The following is a 25,830-nucleotide window of genomic DNA, read 5'->3' as shown; positions in this document are numbered from 1 at the left end:
GCAAGCATCTGGACTGGAAAATGACAGAATCCATTTGACACTAGGCTGAATACCATTTAATTTTCCTTTGATGATTCAAAAGTGACTCCAAAATCTTCAAGTGCTTTAGGAACCAAATCCGGAACCTCAATCATTGTAGGAATTAGTCCATACAAGGCTGGGTAAGCCAGTTTAACGATATGGGTAAACAGATTTTTTTAAATGGCAGTCAGAAATAACAATTGGCTAGGAGATCTGGATTCTAGAACTGGCTTTGCCACAAATTCATTGTGTGAACTTGGGCAAATCTCTTCCTTTTACAATACATCAGCAGAAAGAAACAAAATGTCATTGCAAAAAAACCCTTTGTTTAGAAGGTTTATGAAATAAACACTCTTTTCTCCTTGGCTGAGGGCATACAATTCATTGAAGTTGTTCAGTAATGATCTGGCTGCAATCCACCCAGAAATTTGCTGAAAAAGTACAAAATGAGAAAGAAAAGAGGGCAAAATTGTCAACTTGAGTGTGTGGAGAAATTTCCACATTGCCAAAAAACATGCTTATCTGACAAATGGCTGTCTATTACCCAACACTCAATATAACGGGAAATGCACAAGGGAGATTATGTGTCTTAAAAGTTTAGGGAAAAAGTTCAGATATCTAATACATGGTGATGTCACAGATGGCTGCCAAGATGCCGAGATCACTAAGAGAAGAAAGAGCCCCGCTAACACAGACCAATTATTGCTCCTCTGCTATTTATTGCTCTTGTCCAAAGATTTTACAGCCCTAGAATTAAAGGCTAATGTTGTCAAAATTACAAAACATTTCCCAAATATTTAATCTTCAGTAATTGCTCTGGGGCTTCCCTGGTGGCGCAGTGGTTGAGAATCTGCCTGCTAAAGCAGGGGACACGGGTTCGAGCCCTGGTCCGGGAAGATCCCACATGCCATGGAGCAACTAGGCCTGTAAGCCACAACTACTGAGCCTGCGCATCTGGAGCCTGTGCTCCGCAACAAGAGAGGCCGCGATAGTGAAAGGCCCGCGCACCGCGATGAAGAGTGGCCCCCGCTCGCCGCAACTAGAGAAAGCCCTCGCACAGAAACGAAGACCCAACACAGCAAAAATAAATAAATTAATTAATAAACTCCTACCCCCAACATCTTCCTTAAAGAAATAATAAAAAAATAATTGCTCTGAAGAAAGAAGTAAAACTCAATCAAGCAAGCTTTCCTTGAGGATTGGCAACGGGATAGTGACAGGGGCTGTTTCAGCGTAACCACCAGAACTGCTGCAACAGTGCAGTGGCCCTGTGACCCATGGTGGAGTCATTTCTTCGAGGGAAAGCAGAACTTAAACAAGGCCCATTTTCAGCCTACTGAATGTGTGGCAATGTACAGAACGGTCAATGCGGCAGGAGAAAAAGTCGGCAGCTTGTGGCCACAGTTACTACAAGCACTGGTGCTGGAGGGGCCCCAAGGCTTGGGAGAGCAGACTGGTCCAATCTCTCCCCAGCTCCGCAGCCTGTGACTTCACACGGGGAGCCCGAAATGGGCCACGGTGGGAGAGCTGAGACCATGGAAGTAAGCAGACACTACAAAATCAGGGTACCCACATCGCCAAGAGCCCACTGTCAAACATTTACCAGCATGCGACCAATTACAAACCTTAAAATGTTCAAACTCTTAACCCAGTAATTCCACATCTAGAAATTTTTCCTAAGGAAATAAATAATTCAAAATACAAGGGGAGGGGAGTATGGGATTTCATGCACAAAGAAGCTCCTAAAAGTGAAGAATTATGAGAAACCTAAATGTCAAAAACTTGGTAAATACATTATCATACAAATTTATTAAAAAGGATGTTAATGTAGAGTTTCATATTATGCTAAAATACTAAAATAAAACAGAATATAGTAGAATCTTAGCCTTTAGAGAAATGCACATAAGATTAGAAGGAAATACACAAAGTGTTTACTTAAAAAAACTCCAAAAACTTAATTGAAGAGCTTTGTGAGATTTTAAAAACAGAAAGATACAGCTGGACATAAAAATAATGAATGGAACCACACCAAGTGCAGCTCATTTACCTGCCAGTATTCTCGAAGTGGGTACACAGCACTGTCCAATCTCCACGTGATGAGCTATTTGCGAGTCCTAAATCACTCACTGGGTCTCAACTAGCATTTTTCAAAAGACAGGACAGGATAGAAAACAGAGTGCATAGCCCCTAGCAAAGTATTATTTTGTGAAAGTTTTGCTTCAGTTTTCTATGCGTGTGTATATACATCTGAAGACACACATAAATATGATTATTGAATCACAATGTAACAGGTATTTTTAACTACAAGTAACAGTCAAAGGAGTTTGGCATTAAGGGATCCCCTAGCGATCACCTTTAACAACCGTTAAGTCATCCAAGAAACGAGAAGAAACCAATCAAAGATGCACTTGCTACTCAGCTTTACTTTAAAGAAAGCATCATTAGTGAACTGGTCAAACCTTCCTGGATGCTCTGGGGCCTTCTGAAAATTTCCGGAAGGACTTCTCCTGCAGGCAGGCCATGCCTAATTTCTCCAGGTTTCTGTTAAAACCAAAAAGGCAAGAAAAGTGTGCCTTTCTTTGGTAAAGGCAAAGTTGGCTGCATGACTCAGGACCTCAAAAGTCCAGCTATAAAGAATAGCGGGAGATGGAGGTCTGTCCACAGAAAATCATTTTCCTTTGAAAATGAAAGCTGACAAATGTATTCTAAGAAAATACAATGAGAACAATTATAACATGTGAGTAAAACCTAACAAAGCCTGTTTATATCCGTCATCTTAATTCTCACAACCATCTTACGCAGAAGAGGGGGAGGAAACGGAGACTCAGAGGTCACAGCCCACAAGGTCGCAGGTGGACCCAACATCTGGCCTTCCTACTGTGTCATGTCGTGCTGTGAGCTACTGAGAAAAACGTGGATGCTCTTTTTCCCACTGTGGGAAGCATTCTGACTATAGGAGGTAAGATAATTCACATGTGAAGGGGCCGCCATTCCCCAGCCTCATTTCCATTTTCCTCACCTATAAAGTGAGAAGGATACTACTCACTCTGCAGGGTGTTGGAAGGATTACTGACACCATGTGTGAGTGACCAGCTCTGTGCTGGACACACAGTCAGAACTCAGAACAGGGTAACCGCAGCTGCTGCTGACTGAGTGGACAGTGCGCCCTCTTCAGGTACAGGCATCCACTCCCTCCCAGCGAGCTGGGGCTCCGGACCTGAACAGGCAGTACCTCCAGGTGCAAAGGTCCCAGCTCTGGCTGGGAACACAGATGGGCCACCCACCTCCAAATCTCAGCAATCCCACAGCCTTCTCTCCCCACCAGGGCAGGCTAACTCCTGTCCTTCCCTTCATGTTCCTCTAAGTCAGGGACCCAAAGAGGATCCAGGAATGCATTTCAGTGTTCTGTGGATCCCCTGACGTTAGATATTAGATGCTTATTTTTTGGTGGGCAAGGATCGATTGCTTCCACCAAATTCTCAGAGGTTATACGTTTGACCATCATCCCTTCCTCAAATTAAGAACTACTGCTCTAAATTCCCCACAGCAGATCACACACCTCCCCCATACTCTGTCTCCTGTCCGACCACCAAGCACGTCTACGACTCATACTACCTATTGACTTTAGGTGCACAGACAATTTGGGAACGCCTTTATAAGCAACACAGCCTTAATCAGAAGACCATATGAAAGAGAACACTTATCATGAGCCCTATTAGGAGTAACCTACCGCTTGCTGAAGGCCTCCTATGTAAGGGGCACTGACCCAGGTACTTCACATATGTGAGCTCCAATCCGCACAACTCATGCACTCACGCCCTCAGTCCCCCTTTGTATTTACACACCAGACATGATACCACAGGATGTAGATGCAATGGTGAAAAATCAGACAGGATACCTGCCCTCATGGAGCTTACGCTGACATGGGAGAAGAAGATCAAAGGTCCCTCAAGAAAACGTACAACACCATTGTGCTAAATATTACAAAGAGGAGCCACACAGCCCCAGGAGAACCCATTACGGGCAGCGTAAACCTCTGCACAGAGGTCAGGGAGGGCTTCCCCAAGGAATCATGAGTGAGTTTCAATCTGAAGAAAGAGTGAACACTTCACTGGGCAAAGGGGAGGCGTGGAGGTGGGGAGAGAAGAGGCAGAAGGAGAGAAAGGAGACAGGAGTTCCGGGCCAGAGGCACGTGCAAAAGCCCTGCAGCAGGCGGGCACCCAGCACCTCTGAGGGGAGCACAGAAGGACTCGGGGCTGGATCCACACAGGGGCCAGGCCATGAGGAGTCCTGTACGCCACGTGAAGGAATTAGGTGTCTGTTCTTAGAGCACAGGAGAGAAGGCGTTGCTATGCTTCATTCTGTTTTTGTTTTTATTTGCGGTATGAGGGCCTCTCCCTGTTGCGGCCTCTCCCGTTGCGGAGCACAGGCTCCGGATGCGCAGGCTCAGCGGCCATGGCTCATGGGCCTAGCTGCTCCGCGGCATGTGGGATCTTCCCGGACCGGGGCACAGAACCCCCATCCCCTGCATCGGCAGGCGGACTCTCAACCACTGCGCCACCAGGGAAGCCCCCTATGCTTCATTCTGAGAGTGACATGATCAGATGTGCTTTTCAGAGGATTGCCTGGGGTGACATGGGGATGGACTGGGGGAGGCCTGAGCAGCACAAGGAGCCCCGTTAGGAGGTACTGCAGGAAAGCAGATGAAAGACCATGAAGCTCAGATAGGGGTGCTGGCGGAAGAAACGCAAAGGCGGCAGACCGACAGAAGTTTAGGACATGAAATCTATGGGACACGGGGGTGGTAAAGGATGGAGAGGTGTCTAGCAAGCTGCCCAGATTTCTGGCTCTCGTGACTGAATGGATGATGGTGTCATCAAGACAGCGATGCCCAGAAGAGGGCCAGACTTGGGCGAAGATCATGAGTTCAGCTTGGAGATACTGAATTCGAGGAGCTGGAGAAGGCAGCAGGGGGTTGGATAACGCAGTCCGGGGTCCAGAGGAGGTTCAGGCTGGAGAATGTGGTCGCTAGGGTCGTGGGCACCAGACTCCCCCGGAAGAGAAAACAAACTGAAAAGAGAGAAACCTGGAGGGATTCCAACAGTTCTCCATCTTATCCGTGAGGACACCAGAGCTCACAGAGGAACAGTGGCTTCTCGGGAGTCAAAGTCCTGGTAAGAGGAGGCAGGAAATAAAATACGAAGCCAGAGCACAACTGCGGGAGCTCACACTGAAAACAATGCCTATTTGTGGAAGAACAGGATAAAAAATTTCAAAGAAACTTCATGACTCAAGGAACACGAAAGAGCAACTGGCATTATGTGAAAGTAAGTGAAAAGATCCATGCCGTAAAGGCCGGAGTGACCTCAAGTGAGGTGATACGTAGGTTTCACAGAAATCATTTCTTCAGGGCTCTGCTCAAGTCCACAGGTGATTCTGCCTGTCCACAAGGAACTCTCTCCTCTCTACATGCACACACCATGTGGCCATTAAGTGTCTGGCATTACACTAAATGCAGAGGATGCGCTGTGGGGTATAACACGGTCTCTGTGCTAACACTGCTCACGGGCTGGTCGGTGATACGGGCAAGGCAGACAAGCAGCAAACCAAGATTACATGCGAGCCCAGTCACTGCCAGGAGAGAGGCTGCTACCAGGACACAGAAGAGGGATATCAAACAGTACAAGGAATCTGCCAGCGCTCCCCAGGGGTGATGAACCGGAAAGGGGGTGGGGTGAGGCATCAGCCAGGTGCAGGAGGGACAACGGACAGGCGTGACTGAAGGTGGGAAGATGGAGGGAAGATGGGGGGATTAGGGGCGTCTGGAGGTCACAGTTGCAGCCACAGCATAGGATGCATCTCGGGGAGCATCAGAAGGTAAGGCTAGAGGGATAGGCAGGTGCCAGGTTTGAGGAGGCATTGAAGGCTAATTATTTCTAACTTTATCTTGAAGTCAACAGGAACCAAGGAAGGGTTTTAAGTAGAAGAGTGACACAATGCAATTTCTGTGTTAGAAAATGCGTTTGGGCAGCAGTGTGGGGAATGGATGGGACATTCAGGACCACAGAAGGGAGGTCTGCCAGGAGGCCATGAAACTCCTAAGAGCCCACCAATCTGCACAGCTTCTGGTGATCCTGCCTACAACCAGACTGGGCACAGATGCACAGATAAACAACCAAAAGTATCATCCATATTATTTCGTTGGCACTTCTCTTCCGTGACTTGAGTTTCTAGTTAACTTTCCACCAGTCAATGTCTCATCTCCCCTAGAAGGCAAGAACAGGTATAATCATATTTCATAATTTCTGGCTCATAGGAGGTGCTCGGTATATGCGCTAAGCCAGGCTTTCCTGAGATCAACCTTAGCCAAGCGAAGGATCTGTGTCTGACTTGGCCAGTGGCTGGCCTCCAGGTCGGGGCCCTGGCGAACGCACCAAGACTGCTTCAATGGAGACTCCAGAGAGTCGTCCAGTCGTTAAAAACTGGCTGCTGCTGATAGGGCTTCCCTGGTGGTGCAGTGGTTGAGAGTCCGCCTGCCGATGCAAGGGACACGGGTTCGTGCCCCGGTCTGGGAAGATCCCACATGCTGTGGAGCGGCTGGGCCTGTGAGCCATGGCTGCTGAGCCTGCACGTCCGGAGCCTGTGCTCCGCAACGGGAGAGGCCACAACAGTGAGAAGCCCAGGTACTGCAAAAAAAAAACACAAAAACTGGCTGCTGCTGAGAAAGAAAGAAAGTGAGCACCTGCTGTATGCTGGGCATTTTATCCACATCATCACGTTTCACCTTCAGCAGCCGTGTAGGAGGTAGGATTAGCACCACAGAACAGGTAAACCCAGGTGAAGAAAGGGTGTGCAAATTCCCCAAGTTCACGGAGCTACTAGGTGGCAATGCTGGGTATCAAAGCCAGACTTATTTGATTCCAAATGTCAAGCAGGGACCACCTCTCCCCCAGTGACATGAGAATGGAATGGAAGAAAGTGCAAAGGTTTTGGAATGAGACAATTCGGCCGTGTGACTCTGAGTCTCATTTTTGTCAAACAGAAAATGCAGATACTGAGAATACCTATCTCATCAAGTTATTACATGATCCAGTACATGAAAGCCCCTTTTAAACTGTCACATGCTCTGCAAACTGTTATTTCAGTAGAGCTGCCCTCTGGGGAGGACCATGCAATCACCACACACAACATGAAATCCAGCTGCTTTGACACCCAGGCCGTTTCACCCCGCCTGCCTTCACAACATGGCCTCGCCCTCAACTGGGCTTCAAATCATCAATGGTTGGTCTCATGGCTACTAATTTAGCTACAGTTCCGTGAACATGCCTGGGGTGGTGGTCGTGGGGAGAATTTTAATAAAAATCCAGTCCTCAGTCATCAATTTAAACAGGGCTCCCTCTGAAAAACAAAATGCTAATGTGTTTGAGAAAAAAAGTGTACTTACAAAAAGGTATCTGAAGTTCAGGCTAAGAAGAGTCAGGGCATCAGGGAGAGGCCTGTCTCTTTTCAGCTCTGATACATCTACACAGCGACTGAAATTCTCCCACTTAATTTCAAAACTGCATAATACGCATCATGAATTTTTTTATTTTTAACTTTCAGTGTCTGATATGGCTAAGACACCTTACTATGTATCTCATCACATCGAAAAGACACAGTACTCTTTCCCTCATTCAAAAGAATTGTATTCAGGGCCTGGGACAAGGGCTGGCCACTACTCTGACACGGATACGTCAGACTTGGTCCCTGCCCTCTGAGAGCTTACAGTCTAACAGCACAAAAGGCAGTGTATGCAAGCGAGTGAGTGGAGCAGGCAAGGGGGAGGTCGGGGGGCAAGGGCAGTGAGTTCAGAGGGGACAGGTCACACCTGCCACACCATGAGAAGGCCTCACTGTGGAGGCAGGGTTTCAACAAGGGGAGAGAGTTTCTTAGAATCCCCACAGGCAGGACCTGTTTCAGGAAGATGATAACAACACGAGGACAAAGAGAGATGGAGGAAAAGTTCTAGGTGTATCTGCTTAGGGGGAATGTCTGGCAGAAAACAGAGAATCTTAGCTGGAGCAATGGTTTGTAAGGAAAACAGTGGAAGGTGAGGCAGGCAAGGTGGTTTGGAGGCAGAAGGAAGACACCGTGAACTCTTGATCCGTGAATGACACAGGGAACGTGAGGGGTCTGAGGGAGGTCCTTCCCATGGGGAAGCAAGAGACTCTCACTGTCCAGGCGTGAGAGGACCAGGACCTGAACTGCCATGGTAGCTCTGGAAATAAATGAAAATATAGATACAAAATGTATCAGGAAGAAAAACTGAAATAACTTTACCACTAAGAGGAAGTGAGGAATCCAAAATTACTCTGAGGTGTCACAGAGCTAAGAAAATCTGGCGGAGGAGCTGATTTGGGAACCGCAGGGGTGGAAGAGGGTAAAGATAAAGAAAGGTTCTGAAACGTTCTTTGTAGGGCTTAAGAAACCTAAACGAGTACAAATTTTGCAGTGGTCTATCGTAACATGAACATCAGATTTTCTTACTGGGTAATAAAATGATACTCAAAGTTTCTCTGACCTTGGTCCTCTGACCTTGGAAGAAATCACTGTAGTGTTTAAGCAAGGAAACCAGCACCATGTTCTCATCATACTTGATTAAGAAGTAAGGCAGGGCTGGGACTCCTTCTGTTTGACAAAGATCATCATATGCTTGTTCAAGGGCTTGAATCTGAAAACAGGAAACACTGAGTTATTCTCTAGACAATTACATATCTAGTTCTGAGCTAACAATTAACATAAAATAAAAGGTATTACTTTCAAGCCAGAAGACTGTAAATGGCTGATCACACTTTTGCAGCAAACAAACTAAGAGCGCCCCAAATCATACCACCTCCCTTTTATATGATGCTTTCCACATGCATGGTGAAGTGTCTCAGACAGGGGCATAAAGGGACATTGTATGGAACAGCATGATGGCTCCCGGTTCCCTAAGATGTTACCACAAAGGTTTAGAGAGGCAGCTGAACATTATCTCTCCTGTGATAGCCAAGCATGAATCTACCACAGATGAATTTTTCCCTGACCCTTTCTATAATTTTTAACAGCTTTACTGACGCATGCTTACTTCACTTACAATACAATTGACTAATTCACAGTGCACAATTCAATGTTGTTTTTAGCATGTTCACAGGAATTTGCAACCATCACCCCAATAACTTGAGAACATTTTTGTCCCCATTAAAAGAAACCTCAAATCCATCACCAGTCAATCCCCAGGAACACTCTTTTTCTCCCACTTACATTTCTCCTTAGAAAATTAATTCCACAAAACCACCACCTTTGACTTGTCTTAGTAACTGAGCTTATTATTATTTTTAATTAATAAGGGCTGCTCCCTGGCTTCAGAATTCAGGGTTTTAGCGAATGTCGCGCTTCATGAATTCAAGTCACCTTGCCACTCAATCTTTGCCTCAACAACAATCAGAATTTGGCGGGTGAGGGTCTGTGTTCTACCAACCTGATTATTTTCATTGCTTTTCTAGGAACCATCTCTAATGACCTTACTATCTTTCTTCAACTGCAAAGACTAGCTCTGCATGTACTGTTCTTAATGTAGAAGCTCTGCAACTTGGCACAAAGGAAGGAGGAGATCTTCTATTTGGTTTCAAAGACCCTCCCCCCGAAGTATACTGCCTCAGGATCCCCACACTGAGAGTGGAGACCACACTTTGGCAAATTCCTGCAGTCCTTCAAAACGTTTCCGTAATTCCTCCCCATTGGCTTTTAGCATTTTAACAAATGTTGCTGAGAACCTGGAGGAGAGCTGCTCACTCTTCAAAACGCGCTTACAGACATTGTGCAAGTAAGTCTGCTTCCAGTACCAGCTTTGGAGGATTCCACAGGAACCACCTCTTCCTCCAGACGAGTGCTGGCGTGTCTTTAGAATGAGCTAGATAAACTATTCATGCACGTTAAACCCAGTTTTACCTGCATTTTGTTTTATTTGTTGATACCTGTGGTGGTGAGAACCTTTGATCCAAGCCCACTGGTCCCCGAATGAGGGGTATACTCTCTGGAAGGCAGAGAGCAGGGCAGCAAAACCAATAGTAGAAGTGGTACTTCTTTAGATCCTAGAAGAAGCAATATAACATCAGAACAGTGCCAATGGTTACACTGAAATGCACCAATTAATTTAACTTCCCAGTAGCTACGTAAGACAGAAAAATTTAATGCATGCAAGATACAACCAGCTTGTCAGAAATTCTCATCTCCAGCAGAACTCATGATAGGATTTGGAAACTCTGTGTTCATCCAAAATATTCCCACACACCACACACTAATATATCATGACAGACATAATATATTTTATCGGCCACTTGCTAACAGGAAGTATTCAGTAAGTAACTGACATTGTCGGCATCATTGTTTAATACACAAAATCACCATGGGAGGTAACCGTTAGCGTCCCATTTTATAGACAGGAAACTGAAGCTTAGAGAGGGGTGAAAAAGCTTGAACGAAACAAAGATCCTAAGTGGCAGAGAGGAGAGTAGAATTCTACTTCCAGGACTTAGGCTCCTGTCCTCGGTTCCACACGTACATAGGGTGCCAGCTGGGGAGGTACGACCTCCAAACAGGTACCACTCTTTTCACAACTGAATGAACTAAGCAAGCTATTAAAGTTATTAAAATGTGCTATTCATAACCTATATATGCCTGAGATAATATAATGCCGTTTTCAGAAATGCCACGTTGGTGAAATTCAAGTCAACGACTAAGCACTTGCTGTGCACAAGGCAAAATGTTAGACACTCTGACAATAAGAAGATGAATAAAACCCAGTCCAGCCCTTGGGCAGCTCAGTCTCTGCAGGGAGCAGAGATAAAGTAAGTATATGATTAGCTGTATGAGTCACAGAAGAGTTTCTATGAGCTAAGGAGCATCAATGATATAAGAGGTCGCATCTTCAGGGGTGTATGTGGCTGCCCCCTGACCAGGGGAGGTGATGCAGGGGCAGTGACCCGTGAGGCTGTTCTAGATGCCATTCCCACTCAGGTCAAATGCTCTCGCCTCTGAATTCCTACACCAGGTGTGGCCTGAGGCACTCACATGGGAGGACCCCATGGTTATGTGGGTATCTGACAGCTTCCCCGCCCGTCTGTTACCACTGAGCACTATGCAGTTTACTTGGCTACTTAGTATTTCCTCTCGAATCTTGCTAAGAATAAAGAGGGGATGGCTGGTTGATGACTTTTCATTGAGATATAATTCACCTACCATGAAAGTCGCCATGTTACAGCGTACGAGTGGTTTTCTACTATAGTGACAAGGTTGTATCACTATCCCCACCAATTTCAGAACATATGCATCACCCCAAAAAGAAAGCCCAACAGTAGAAGCTCCCCATTGGTTTATTAGTTAGAAATACCATTCACAGAAACATTTCATTCACCTCACTCTCATCCCCTGGAAACTCCTAGTCTGTTTTCTGTCTCTATGGATTTGCCTGTTCTGAGCTTTTCAAGTAAATGGAGTCATACTAGTTGACTTTTTAAATATAAACTTACACGTAAACGTGTGTCCAGATGAAAAAGTCTAGTAATTATAGTTTCCACAGTCTTTAATCCTGCCCATTAATTGATGAACTAAGAACAAATTCCCTTTGACAACAGCAAAGCAAACTGAAAAACTGAAATTAATAAAGTGTCTGTACCTTTGAGTCCTAAAAAGAGTAGAAAGGAAAGCAGAAAACACCTCCAGAGATTATTCTCTCTTCCTTGTATTTAAATGATTTGTCATAATTGATCTTTAGTAAAAGGTTAAACAATTCAAGATGAAGGACTTCACAGTTTCTAAGAAGCTTCATCAAGTCATCTTCAAAAGTCAAAAGGCTTGAATTTCTTAGAATTTGGGGGGGATACAAAGGATCTCGATTACATTAAACATAAAGCCCTTTGTGTCTGATGATTTTTTAAGACAGAGACTTTTAATATTTTTAAAGTCAGGCTAAGAATGCTCAGTAGAAAGGGCAACAGGGCCAATGCACATAATGACTCTGGGAAATGCCTTAAAACTTTAAGTGGGAGCTAATACTATTTTCTCAGTTAAATGCAAATTGTCAATTAGATTATACTAACTAGAATTCTTGGTATAGAAAATGTATCGATGTTAAAGTAAAAAAACCAAAAGTCTTTAATTAGCACTGCTTATATTTATCCTAGTAGTGAGCTTACAAAATTACTCAAATTTACAAATTATCAATGCCAAATTGGGCCTAGTAATCTCCTGAAGAATTTGAACCTTTTTCTATCTCCCCACTATCACACAGAAAGCATTTTAACTTGTTGGAAAATGTGCTCCTTGTAGATGGCCCCCCGGGGTATCGCTTCCAGTTTGGACCCTGTCTCTCTCTCCTTTGCCTTGGGCGGTACATCAGAGAGACAGCATGAGGAGGAAATGGAGGACTAGTTCGTGGGGGATGAAGAAGGCAAGACCTATAACTTGGCAAACGAAAAAAGGAAGAAAAATGTAGGGAAGAGGGTTAATATCCAAAACGGATGAAGCTCGGGTGAAACAGCCAACACACTTAATACGTGTCAACATCAGTACGTTTACATGCCCACCGCAAAGAATGTATTATAAAGAAATAAAGAGGAAAAGAAAATCAGCATGGCCGACGTTGTTCACTGTCACATTTTTTTATAATAGTGAAGACTGAAAACAACCTAGACATACCCAAGTCTAAAGAACATACACTTGACAGAATATTATATTGTCAACATAATTATAAAGGATAAATTAGTTTCATATGTAAATATATGGATACACACACATATGATATATATATATATACACACACACGTGTGTGCACGTGTGCATGTAGCTGGTACTCCTACAATCAGCCCTTACCTTCCTCCCACTTTCCCCATCACCACGACCAGATCCTTCCCCTGCTTCCCTAGGCAGCAGATGTTACCATAATGTGATTTTTTTTCTCCCCTTCAAGGCTGCCCTTAAGGTTCACTTTAATTAGGTCTCACTTGCATAAAATATTTTTCTTTCTTAAAAAAACAGTTGTGTGGACAAGCTATGTAGGGTGATCACCTCTCATCTAGAAGCCACCTGGGAATGGCTAAGATCCCCGAGTCGTTACCCGTTCCTCGTGTCGATGGATCCAGCAACTGAGCTCTGCGGCGCTGAACTTAACAAAGACATTAGCAATGATGAACATTAGCAATGATGACCTGTGGTCTGGAACCCGACTTTGTCACATCCCAAATGATGAGCGTCGGGCAACAGCCACCAGTACGATCAGTAAGAATGAATTAATTTTGCATCAGTGGTAAGGGCCAGCACCATCCGGCCACTAACAGAGCATTTCTTTAACAGCCATGACTTGACTAACACAAGGGAAAAGCTTCAGGGAGAAGAGAGCAGACTGCCCCACTGGCACACTGGGCTTGGCCAGGGCAGTCAGCAGTCTAGATGCAGCCGAGTCCGTGGACTTACCGCAAATGTCAAGAGGAGGAACTTGCTGAGGAGGACAGGGTTGTCAAGAGCAGCCCCCGACCTGATGGATTCCCAGATCTGCCAGAAGAAGGAAAAGCATCAAGGCAGGCTCCAGGGCCTCCTCCCTCCCAGACACACGTGGAGCTGCCCGGCAGCAAGCCCTTCCTGCCCGCAGGCCCAGCACCACTCATCATGGGCGGTGACGTGCGTCACCACTCACTCTGCCCCCTTCACGCTGCCTCTCCCCCAGCCCCACTCCCTGCACAGACTGAGGAAAGTCAGAGAACCCAGAAGCCTCCTCTCAGTGGGGCTCAGCATCAGAGGAGGCAACCAGCCTGTTTACGGCTTCGTTACTTCCTTCAACAAATATTTACTTATTCTCAACTACAGAGCAAGCACATCGGGGCTACAGCAATAGGAGACACAGTCCCCACCCTCTAGAAGCTAACAGGCTGTGAGACAGCCAGACGTCAATGCCTGTACACCACTAGGCAGCAGGTAGGTGCCCTCACAGGAGGACGGACAGTTCCTGGGAGGAGCCCTGACCTCGGCTAAGGACACGGGAGGGAAAGGAGCCAGGGAGGCGCTCCGGAGGCAGTGATTTGAACTATGTACAGGGATTTCTTAAAAGTCTTATTTGGGATTATCTTTCCCTGAAGAGGAAAAAAAATCAAGAGTATGGATACTCAGCATGGACTGTGACTAGAAGCAGAAGCTGGTCCTGGTCAGTGGCTACTGATTGCAAGATGTTTTAGTAGCGAAGATTAGTTGCTAAACTTTGTGTCACTAAGCAAGACAAACAGTTGTGTCAATAAGAGCCAATGCCCACATGTGAGTGGAAGAGGGCAACAAGGAAATAGAAGTTCCCGCTATTGAAATAATAACCTTGGAGGAGCTGGACCACAGGAGAGCAGGCCCCCCTTCTGAAAAACCAGGGTGGGCCGGGAACTGCTGGGGGTTGGGGGAGGCTGAGCCTCGGATGAGGGATGGGGGTAGGATTCCTGTGGGGAGCAACGTGCTTTTTTCGATGATGGCCTAAGACCTGACCCACCTCTTTGGAGTCGGCCTTTGACATGTGCAGCCAAATCAGGAGCCCAGGAGCAGTTGAGGAGCCGCAGGCCAAGTTAATCAACCATGGTCACCCAACCCAGGGGACGGGAAGGACTCCCTCCTCAGGCCAAAGGCAGGAGACTTCCCTCTCTGACCACGACCCTCACATAAATCAGACTCTTTTCTAAGACTCGTGTGAAGACCATCGACTCAGTGGGTGTTAGAGGGGCTGGGATAAACTGCCCCTCATTTATTCCTCACACTAACTCAGATGTGAAGAAGTAAAAGAAAGACATTCCAGGCACAGAGAACATCATGTCCCAAGGAGAGAGGAGAGAACAAAAAAGTGGTGAAGGAAGGAATTCTAAGTGATTTGCTATGATTGGATCAAAGACAGCGAGGGCAAGAGGGACAGGACAGAAAGGCCACAGGGCCACAGAGGCCAGGCCACAGGGAGCCTTGTAAATGAGACGGAGCCATTTAGATTCAGCCCTGAGGATACTGGAGAGACTACATGATCAGCTATGACAGCATTACAGTGCTTAGAACTAGAAAGCCTCTTCAAGGGGCACAAAGAACAGAGAACCCAAGTGCATTCAGACACAGGAACAGAACTCACAGAGACAGGTCAGGCTGCTGCAGAATGCTAACTGGAGGTCAGCAGCAGAGCTTTCACACCCTGCCCTGCCCTTCCAGCCCATCCCCAGGCAAGAGCCTCGCTGTCTCCCCTCTGCCCTTCCAGCCCATCCCCAGGCGAGAGCCTCTCTGTCTCCCCCGACCTGCCTGTCAATGCAGAAGCCCACAGTTACGCTTGAATACTGGCTATATACTAGCTTCCATAACACTCATGCACCTCACGATCAGGGGCATCATGCCTGTGGGACCATGGAAAATATGACAGGTACCTCATGTTTCCCAGCTAACCTCGTTTGCTGCTTGTTCCAGAAGTAGCTTCTTATCTGCAGCCTTGAAAGCCTCGAGTGTGTTGGTGTTATACAGCGTTCCAACTGCCGGGCAGCAGCGGGCTGGTGTGGGAGCATTCCTGGATACAGAGAAACACGGTTAACAGGCACAGCTGGGACTCAGAGAGCCAGGGACTGACAAACAAACCAGACTACAATGGGAGACAAGGACAGCGCTCTGCAGGGCAAAGAGAAGACTGATTCATATTTCTTTGGAAAAAGATGAATATTGGGCTTCCCTGGTGGCGCAATGGTTGAGAGTCCGCCTGCCGATGCAGGGGACACGGGTTCGTGCCCCGGTCCGGGAAGATCCCACATGCCGCGAAGCGGCTGGGCCCGTGAGCCATGGCTGCTGAGCCTGCGTGTCCGGAGCCTGTGCTCCACAACGGGAGAGGCCGCAACAGTGAGAGGCCCGCGTACCCCCCCAAAAAAAAAAAAAAGACGAATATCATTGCTTAAGAGGTAAAAACAGGCACTATACCCCACCCCCCAAAGCCTCTATATTCCCCTTCCCCTAATCCCTCGGCATGCTCTTCTTCCACTGCCCCCAAATATAAGTTATTTTCCCATTTTAAAAAATTCTTTCCCATCTCTCACCTGAAAGGGAAACATGATTTATGGTGCTTCTACTGTGCCAAGAACTATACAAGGTTTCAGTTCTCAGAAGTTTGTTCTCTGACTTCAGGTTTAAGTAACTTGCTTAAGGTCACATACTAGGCAGAGCTGGGGTCTCAAATCAGAACTGGTTGACTCTAAGGTACTGTGTTGCCCACTCCCCACTCAAGCACTCCCAGGTGTCAATGCCCTGCTGCAAACCCTCCTCTTCCAGGAAGCCATCCATCCTGCCTTTCTCTGGTAACAAGCATAATTTATTTTAGAGTGTTTTCAAGACCAACATTCACACACCCACCCTGAGGACAGTAAGCTCCTTGAGGGCAGGGGCACGCCTCCCTCCTCTGCCTGCCCCAGGCCCTCTCCTGCCACAAACAGGCTGTGCATGGAGCTGCTGCGGGGCACGGCCCCGTGGGCGTCGGAGCCAAACAATGCAATCAGACACGCTGCACCCGGGCCACCTGTGTGGCCATGTTGTGCCACATGTGTGTCACATTCTGCACTGTCGCTGAAGGCCTCAGAGCAATCAAGGTCAGGGGAGGAGAAGGATGAGATGATTCTGAACACAAACTCAGATGTGGAAAAGCCTGGTCTCATCTCTAAAATGATTAACTTGTCTTTCAGAGGCTACAGATGTTAAATGAAAGCAGTGCTCGTTTCATTAGTAGTTGAATACTGTGGTCGCAACTACTGCAGAGAGGATGCATTTTTACTGATTACACTGATGGTAGCTGCACAGTTTAAAAGACCCAGTGTTTCTTCCTTTGGAGTCTGAGTAAAATTGGGTTGGGAGGTGGGGAGTGCTGCAAGGAGAGATCTAAACCTAGAACAGGTGTGGAGGGGTGCAACAGGTGTGGAGGTGCCACCCAATGCTAGGTTCTGGGAGAGAAGTAACTTCCAAAGGCCAGAGCCTTCCTTCGGGAGCTGATGAGTGAGCGGATCCCAGGCTGTTTGTCACCAGTCTACTCCAACAGAAGAATATTCTTCATCCAGGTGAGATAAGGACATCAAGGATAGTCTTGAGGAGAAAAAGACATCACAAAGGGACAAGATCAAGCCTAGAGGGAAGAAGGAGGAAGCAGAGCCATTGGTAAACTGGGCCCTCCACGTTCAGACGTGGCTTTATGAAATGACTGCTGAAACACAGGGAAGGATGCTCTGACGAATCTGGTTCCCTCCCTCCTAGAGTCCAGATGTCCCGGGTGTGTGAATGCCAGGCCAAAGCCTTGCTCTGAGAGTGGAGGAAACTAAAGCACAAGAAGGCAAGCAGCTGCCAGGAGGGCGACACTCCTAGGACATGAGCCCTCGTGCGAGTTAATTACGGAGGACAAGCTGAGTTTCAAAGGAGAAGCGTTTTTCATGACTAAAGTTCCACCAGGGGAGATGGCCAAGGGAAAGAATTTAAGAAGTGATAATGGGAGGGAAAGCCATTCTAGCAGTTTCTCCAGGTTCAAGTTCCACTCGTTCTACAAAGAGGTGGTTCAGATAAGGACTGGAAAGAGCCCCAGACTTGGAAACTACAGAATTTAGTCCAAATCCTGATCCTGGATATTTATGAGTTTAATTTCCTATGATTCCATTTCTATGAAATATCCAGAACAGCCAAATCCATAAAGCCAGAAAGTAGATTCATGGTTGCCTAGCGCTGAGGAAAGGGAGAAGGGAGGAATGGAGAGTGACTGCTAAGGGGTACAGGGCTCCTCTTTGGGGTGATGAAAATGTTCTGGAATTAGACAGTGGTGGTGGCTGCACAACCTCATGAATATACAAAGAAGTGCTGAATTGTACATTTTAAAAGGATTAATTTTATGGTGTGTGAAGTGTATCTCAATAAAGCTATTTTAAAAAACCAGAATTAGAAATCTTCCCCAGTTCTTAAAGCCAACAGTGAACTCTCAAAAATGTACACACTAACCAGGTAAAGAATGGATCCTACAAAGGCCTGAAGCCTGGGCCTGCCTGGGGATGTTCCCCCTGGACATTTGGCCTTCATGTCTCTCAGTCTCACAGTGATAACTCAGGAAAGTACTGTGGCTGTTCTGGAATCTCCTGGACAAAGGCAGGCATGTGGCCAGAGCCTCCAGGACAGACAGGCAGTGGGCGTGGCCGGGATGGAACAGATTCCCCCAAAAGAAGCACAGAGGTGGCTTTTCACACCCGGAGAAAGCTTTGCTACGTGTGCACAGCTTCACATGCCCGTGGGGAGCTTTGGGAACCTAAGTCACACTCGGTCTGGGGGCACGACTGCGTTACTTACTGCTTTCAGTAACAGTGTCTGAATTTCTGTCCCTCACATCTTGCAACAGAGTCCATTGGTGCCTTTCCACCAACCACACCACATCCCGTTTGGACAGCCAGGGCCTCAGACTGCTTGTGCAACTGACTCTAGCAACTACCTGAGCAACCAGTACACGTCAGACCTGAGTTAGGTGCTAGCGAGACAGCGGAGAATAAGGGAGCCTGTGCCCTGCACAGACGATTTCGCATCTGAGTCTTATTTCCTCAGCTACTACTTAAGTTCTTTGAGGGCAGGCATTATGCCTTCTATTTCTCTTATTAAGTCCAACTTGAGGCTTAGAAAAGAAGAATCTTTCTTATGACTACATAGATAAATGTTCCTCAAAGGAATGGACTTTTTTTTTTTTTTTTTACCAGCTTCAAATTTGTATACAGATTGTCCACCAAAATCTATTTTCCTTTCCTTCAACAGAAATAATTCTCGGATGCTTGTAGCTCAGCACCATGTCTCCAGTCTTCCCTGGGAGAAAGGTGAGGCCTTGAGCTCTCCCTGATGGAATCTGAGGGGGGTGATGCATAGCCCCACCCCGCGAGGGCCTTTAAGACAGTGGGTGTGTCTCTTCTGATTTTCACTCTGGTTCTCCTCCACCTCTGTCTATTGCTACCAGAAGGTGACAATTCAGTTTTCAACAGCACACAAAGGCAAGCCCTCCAGGACGATGGAGCCGTAAGAGGGAAGAAGACTGGACCCCCACCCTGGACTATTAAGGTCTAAGAAAGAGACGTCCTCTGTGTTTGGGCCATTACGTGGTGGGGTCTGGTTCATCAGTGTGCCCTACCCTAGACAGCAGCCTCCAGTGCAAGACGGCTGGTGCCTGATAAAATACTACTTGACTGATAACTCACTTAAAACAATGGAGAGAACGGGATCCTGTGTTGCTAACTGCTGGCAGAGATCCATCAGGCTTCCAGGGTCTCAGAGTAAAAGAGATTTATCTGGTCCTGTGCAAAGCTGAGGTACACTTGGCATCTATAAAAGAGTACTATGACTATTAGCTCTTCGACTGTATCTTATTCTTCTCTGTATGTCCAGGGCCCATCACAGTCTATTATCAAGACACAGAGGAGGCAATCAATAAGTATTTCTGAAGCGACTATTAGCTCTGCATGTTTATTCCAGCACTGCATTCACTGTAATGCCGATACCTGTCTTCTATCTCCATCCAGAGCTCCTCTAGAGTTCCCCATTTCTTAAGCCTTTTCATTCCTAACACCTACACATCCTGCATACAAAAAGCATTCGGTGTTGGATGAATAAGTTCATAAAGATTTTCCCTACAAACCCATGCAAATGTTGAGCAATAAAAGCAAAGAAAGAACAATAATAATGAAAACAATTTGGATACAAAAACCTCGTTTCTCCTGAGGAGCCCAAGTGTCTTTATTAAACTTCCTAACTGTCTTGGTCTGCCTGAGTGGCTGTTAACACGACACCACAGACTGGGTGGCTACTAAACATTAGACATTTATCCCTCACAGTTCTGGAAGCTGCAAGTCCAAGATCAAGGGGTCTGCACAGTCAGGTTCTGGTGAAGATCCTCTTCCCATTGCAGACTGCCTGCTTCCAGTTACAGCCTTGCAGGGTGGAGGGGGAGAGCTAGCTCTCCAGGGCCTCTGTTAGAAGGACACTAATCCCATTCACGAGAGCCCTGCCCTCATGCCCTCACCACCTCCCAAGGCCCCACTTCCTCAGATGATAACCCGGGGCACTGGCTTTTCAACATATGCTTTTTTTTTTTTTTTTTTTTTGTAGTACGCGGGCCTCTCACTGTTGTGGCCTCCCCCGTTGCGGAGCACAGGCTCCGGACGCGCAGGCCTAGCGGCCATGGCTCACGGGCCCAGCCGCTCCACAGCATGTGGGATCCCCCCGGACCGGGGCACGAACCCGTGTCCCCTGCATCAGCAGGCGGACTCTCAACCACTGCGCCACCAGGGAAGCCCACATATGCATTTTTGAAGAACACAAACATTTGAATCACAGCACCAATCATCGTAAGAAAAGGGGACCCAGAAAAATCACAAACTTTTAAAACTGCAAGGAATATTAGAAGCTGGGAGCTACAGATGAGGAAACTGAAGCTGAGAAAATGAAAAGGACTTATTCCAGGTAACACAGTTAATCAGCTGCAGATACCAGGCCTTCAAGCTTCCAATCCAGGGTTCCTATGTCTTATTCTTGCTCATCTCCCCCAGTACCTACCACGGAGCCTCACACGAGTATTCAAAAGCCAAATCATATATTATGACCAGGAAAACAGAGCAATTTGTGTGAAAGCCATAGCTGCAGGATCACAGATTTTCTTACCTCCTTCAACTAAAATTTCTGGATTGCTAAAGTTTAAGATGCTTGGACTTTGCAACAAGATCAAATCTAACTTCTGTGAACTGCATTTTTCTATAATTAATTGTGCCAAAGAATAAAATTATTAAAACTCAGAAAATAACGACTTTCAGTCCAGTATCAGAATAGACAGGAGCGAGGGTAGCTTGCAATAAACGCTGGACTCTCCGGATTAAGGTAGCAGACTACACGGCTGCTATTGCCCTTCTACCAGCTCCAGATAATTCAAGGCTGTACAATGGATATATGTTCCTCATTATCTGGTAACTGCTCCAAAAGTAAGTTAGTCTTTGCCAACACAGGAGAGAGACAACTAAGATTTAATTTGTTTTCAGAAGCGATCACAAGGATTTATTATGGAGCAAGAAAGCTCTGAAGGGAACAAGAAACATCAACACATACCTTTTAAAGATATAAAGACTAACATCATTTTCAATTCATGTTATACAATTCAATTTCACAATTTGATTGTGATAGAGGAAAAAAATGTATTGACTTTTGAAGAGATTTTTATTTTCTAACTCTAGGGAGACTTTATTTGAGATGCCCTAACCTTTGACTACTGACCGCCATGTTCAGGCGGTACCTAGCAAACACCTCTTCACTTTCCCCAGACCCCCTACCCTGACACAGCTAACACACGCAGGAGCAGGAAAAAGCTGCCCTCCCTCCCTGAAACCTTTAACCCTTCAACTCTCACTTATCCTAAAGCCCCACAGCATGGTTTCTGCTCCACCCTTTTGTGCAGAATTTACTTTCTCAAACAACCCAATCAACAATTCCAGCAACCCTAGCACTGAACTCTGATGCTTCTGCTTCTGATGCTGTTGACCCTCTCTTCCCTTCCTGAGAACGCCTTCTCTGGTTCTACTTCTCTGACAAGTCCCGTCTCTTTGGTAAGTTCTGTGTCCCCTTGCCCACCCTAATCAGGTCCATTCACTACTCCAGCCCTTCGCTCTTCTTATGCTATAGTCTCTTCCCCTCTTACAGCCTCAGGACCTCTACGTGGATGACCCTCCCTCCTGGACGCCAGTGCTCCCTGGACATTTCTACTGGGTGCTGTCATCTCAAACTCAACATGTTCTAAAACAAACTCACCTCCTGCCCAAACTGTATCTCCCTCCTGGCTTCTCAGTTTCTACAGAAGACAGCAAAATGCCCCTGGCTACTCAGACTGCAACTTCAGAAATACAATTTATTTCTCTCTTACCCTTGCTTCCTAAATTTAGCCACGTGTAACCTTGGGCAAGTCATTTTACCTTTGAACCCATGGTTTCCTCATCCGTAAAAGAGAGAAGAACCACACCAGACAGGCCTGAAAGGATTACGTATGGAAAATAAGTCAATGATTAAGTCAATAAATGTCTCTCTTCTCTCCAGCAACTCCCCACGGCTCCCAATTAGTCAAAAAAATCTCTTTGAGGGCATAGGTCATGTTTCTTTGTGTATCCCTACAATGCCTTGCACAGTGACTTGTATACAAAAGTAGCCTAATAAGTATTCATTGATGTACCTAATAGGCTGCAATGAATAGCTGCTGAAAAAATGAATCAGAGAGTCCTAAGCCTCTAGCACTTGTCTCTGTGCCATGGGAGGTACAAGAGAATCATGAGAAGCTGGCCCTGCTCACTGGACGCTTCTGTAGTGCCCCACGTGGCCCACCTACAATATAGGTTAAGAACGCTCATTCCTTGCAAAAAACAGTGTTCTTTATTTTAGATTTTGAGCACACAATACTCACATGTCAAAAGCACTGAACTCCAACGTTAAGCGAGCCGGCAGTCCAGCAGAATCACCTGGACAGAAGCATCATCAAAGAGTCAATTACGAGTCAGTAATAGTGGCATTTATAACAAAGACGTTTGTGAGTAATCTTGCTCTTTTGGTTGAGCCCAAAATGCCCCATCCAATACCTGGTCACCCAAACTAAACAGGGACATAGCAGAAGATGACAGATTTCATGAATTCAAGGAATTTTCCAAGAATACAAAAAAAGACTCACTGGGAAAAATATTTCCAATCCCATCCCCCAGCAATACTAAGTAATCGGTATTAATTCTTTGGATTAATAAATTAGGTTCTCCCTTTCTTTTCCCCATAGGAGAAAAGAAGTGAAAGTGAACTTGGGTCAAAAGTCAGGAAGTAAAATGGAAACCAGTGAATAGTATTAATTATAAAAGTCAAGGACATCCCTTCCTGAAGGAAAGCTGACCCTATACTGGGCAGAGAAGGTAACAGAAGAGGGCAAAAGATGGAGTTCCCCATCGCCTACCATTGTAGTAATAACCCTTAATGTCCTTGGGAGCTTCATCCAACCGATACTCATTCAGCTTCTTCTGGGTCAACTCATGCCAGAATCCAACATCCAAGGCACTGCTGAAGGGGGCAAACTGCAATTTGGAGAGTCCAGGATCCCCCATAACTGCTGCCATTATTTACTGCCTGCTAAAACCAAAACAGAACACAGCAACAATGCACAAAACATGGTGAGAAACGACATTTGTAATCATGGGCTTAATCAAAACAAACAAACAGAAAGTAATGAGATGGTAGATGGGCTGCCTGAAGACACAACTTTGGAAATCAACCTGAGGAATCTGGCTTTGTTGCCAAGTTTAGTCTCCTTATGACACAACTGAACTTCCTGGCCTTCATTTTGGTGCATCTCCCTTTCTCATTAAAGTCGGTCTGACTGATGCACTAGTGTTATTCCTTCTTCGACACGGTCATAGTCTCAGAAGTTTCTGCCAACCTGTGTTGTCCTAGGGAACTTTACAAGCACAAAACCTGAAGTCCAGCCAGTTGGCATCACAGCCATGCAAACTGTTTGGATTCTGAGTGAGGTAGTGCTTGAGTACCCCAGCCGAGGAGGATGAAGTAGTTTCCCCCACTCTAACCACAGTACCAGAATTTCTTCGAAATCTCATGTTTTGTCTTTCAAATGCAGAAAACTTGCATTTTACCCTACCATATATATTTTAATATTTCATTCTCCCCCTCAAATCTAAATTTGACTGTCCTGGCAATCAGGCGTGTGTACACTGTAACTCCCTACACGGCCTGCACACTCTCAGGGGTACACAGACCCCAGGGGGAGAAGCACAACACTAGAGGAGCTTCGCAGTTCCAAAAGAACAAGTTGATGAGGTCACTTTCCATCCTGCCCAACTGCCGCAAGACAGATGAATATTTCTGCAGTAGAATGTATGAAGAGTCACAACAGACAGATAAATCCAAAAAAAAAAAAAAAACCCACAGACAGTTCACATCTACTCAGAGTTTTGTGCCAAGGTAATTAAACCCCTTTCAGTTTTCTAAACTTGTTAGATATTGGAATTAGAGACAAGGAGCTTTGGTCCAATGGTGACGATATGGTAAAATGCAAAGTGAGCACTACATAAACACACTAAAAACCAAGAAAGAGGAGCCAAGTGTGGGTCAGAGCAGGGCGAAAGCCTCTGCGAAGCGGCTGGGCACATGGCTGTCCTTAAACCCTCTGCTGCTTCAGTATGGATTTGTGGCATCACGCACCAGACAATGACCGACTGAGTGTTTTCAAACTCTCACCACCTTGAGGGATCATTAAAAAATGAAGATGCCGGACTTCCCTGGTGGCGCAGTGGTTAAGAATCCGCCTGCCAACACAGGGGATATGGGTTCAAGCCCTAGTCTGGGAAGATGCCCCATGCCGCGGAGCAACTAAGCCGGTGTGCCGCAACTACTGAGCCTGCACTCTAGGGCCCGCGAGCCACAACTACTGAACCTGTGAGCCACAACTACTGAAGCCCGTGTGCCTAGAGCCCATGTTACGCAACAAGAGAAGTCACCGCAATGAGAAGGTCACGCACCGCAACGAAGAGTAGCCTCCGCTCGCTGCAACTAGAGAAAGCCCATGCGCAACAATGAAGACCCAACACAGCCCAAAATAAATAAATTAAATAAATAAATTAAAAAAAAAAAAAGATGTCTGGGCTCCACCTGCTGGGGGGTGGGGGAGAAAGGACAGTGAGGGTGGCCGGGACTAGGGCCCCAGGGTGATTCTGATTCGAGTTTGACACTGTCTTGAAGCCTTCAGGCCACTGTCACTCTTACTTTTGGAGTCTCCACCTCTAAATCATTTCAAACATATTTAAATGAACCCTCGTCCCATATTAAATAATTTCTGCCTTTTGTTCGAAAGGATCTTTATAATTTTGCACTCTCAAAATGTTCATCTTTTTGGGTCACTCCTGGGTTCATAGGCCCCAGAAAAGTTTGTGAATCCTACGTACTGTGGCTTCAGAGTCCAGTGGAGAAAGAGACCCTCATGCAGATGGCCCAGGGACCACACTTTGAGAAACGCCGGTCTAGAACACCCTAACAGCCTCCTGCTTGGTTTAGCGGGCCTCCGTTGCTGCTTTCTCCTCTCTTCCTCCACAACACAGCTAGCATTGTCCTTCTACTGTTGGTTTTTGAAAGTTCCCATGCTCAGCCCTCTCCTTAGTCTATAAACTTTCCCCAAAGCAAAATTATTCATTTTCCACATCCATTTCCATCTATATGCCAATGGATCCCAGGATTGTATTTCTAGTGCTAACTTACAACCATATATTTAAGTGTCTTCCAAAGTCAGGATGTGAATTTCTCACAGATATCTCGAGTTTGACAAATCCAAAACTGAACGTACCTTTCACTAAAATTCGGCCCATTTTCCTATACGTCCTAGTTTACTAGGTAGTACCACCATACAGCCACGAAGAACCCTCAAAGTCATCTTCAATTTTTCTCTCTCTCACATCCAATAAACCACTAAATGCTAGAGGCTCAACTGTAAACAGTCCTCTGGCACTGAGATGAAGGTGGCAGCTACTGAGTATTGGCCAGGAGCAGGCACTGCAGCAGGGGTGTGCGCCTGAATTTTCTCCTCCCCGAAGCCCTAAGAGGAGACAGTTCCAATTTCACAGAAGAAGAAACTGAGGTTCAGAGAGATAAGAATCAACAGAGCAGCAGGCAGTGGTACAAATGGATCGACTCTGAAATCCTCCGTGGGACGGGTCATCAGGCCCCTACATACTT

The 25,830-nt window shown here is 46.2% G+C and overlaps 1 protein-coding gene across 1 annotated transcript in view; it reads right to left on the bottom strand.

Moving 5' to 3' along the window:
• Positions 1-25,830, bottom strand: part of ATG7 (autophagy related 7) — a 240,623-nt gene that overhangs the window by 201,049 nt on the left and 13,744 nt on the right. The window contains exons 2-7 of the mRNA XM_060109351.1: positions 23,048-23,217; positions 22,517-22,571; positions 15,487-15,604; positions 13,513-13,590; positions 10,017-10,133; positions 8,582-8,731 (exon numbers count right to left, since the gene is read on the bottom strand). Coding sequence (XP_059965334.1) covers positions 8,582-8,731; positions 10,017-10,133; positions 13,513-13,590; positions 15,487-15,604; positions 22,517-22,571; positions 23,048-23,207 — 678 coding nt within the window. The 5' untranslated portion in view covers positions 23,208-23,217. The remainder of the gene's footprint in view (positions 1-8,581; positions 8,732-10,016; positions 10,134-13,512; positions 13,591-15,486; positions 15,605-22,516; positions 22,572-23,047; positions 23,218-25,830) is intronic.

This window comes from Mesoplodon densirostris, chromosome 10 (assembly GCF_025265405.1).
Source record: "Mesoplodon densirostris isolate mMesDen1 chromosome 10, mMesDen1 primary haplotype, whole genome shotgun sequence".
Taxonomy (NCBI): domain Eukaryota; kingdom Metazoa; phylum Chordata; class Mammalia; order Artiodactyla; family Ziphiidae; genus Mesoplodon; species Mesoplodon densirostris.
This window is presented reverse-complemented; position numbering and strand designations above follow the sequence as displayed.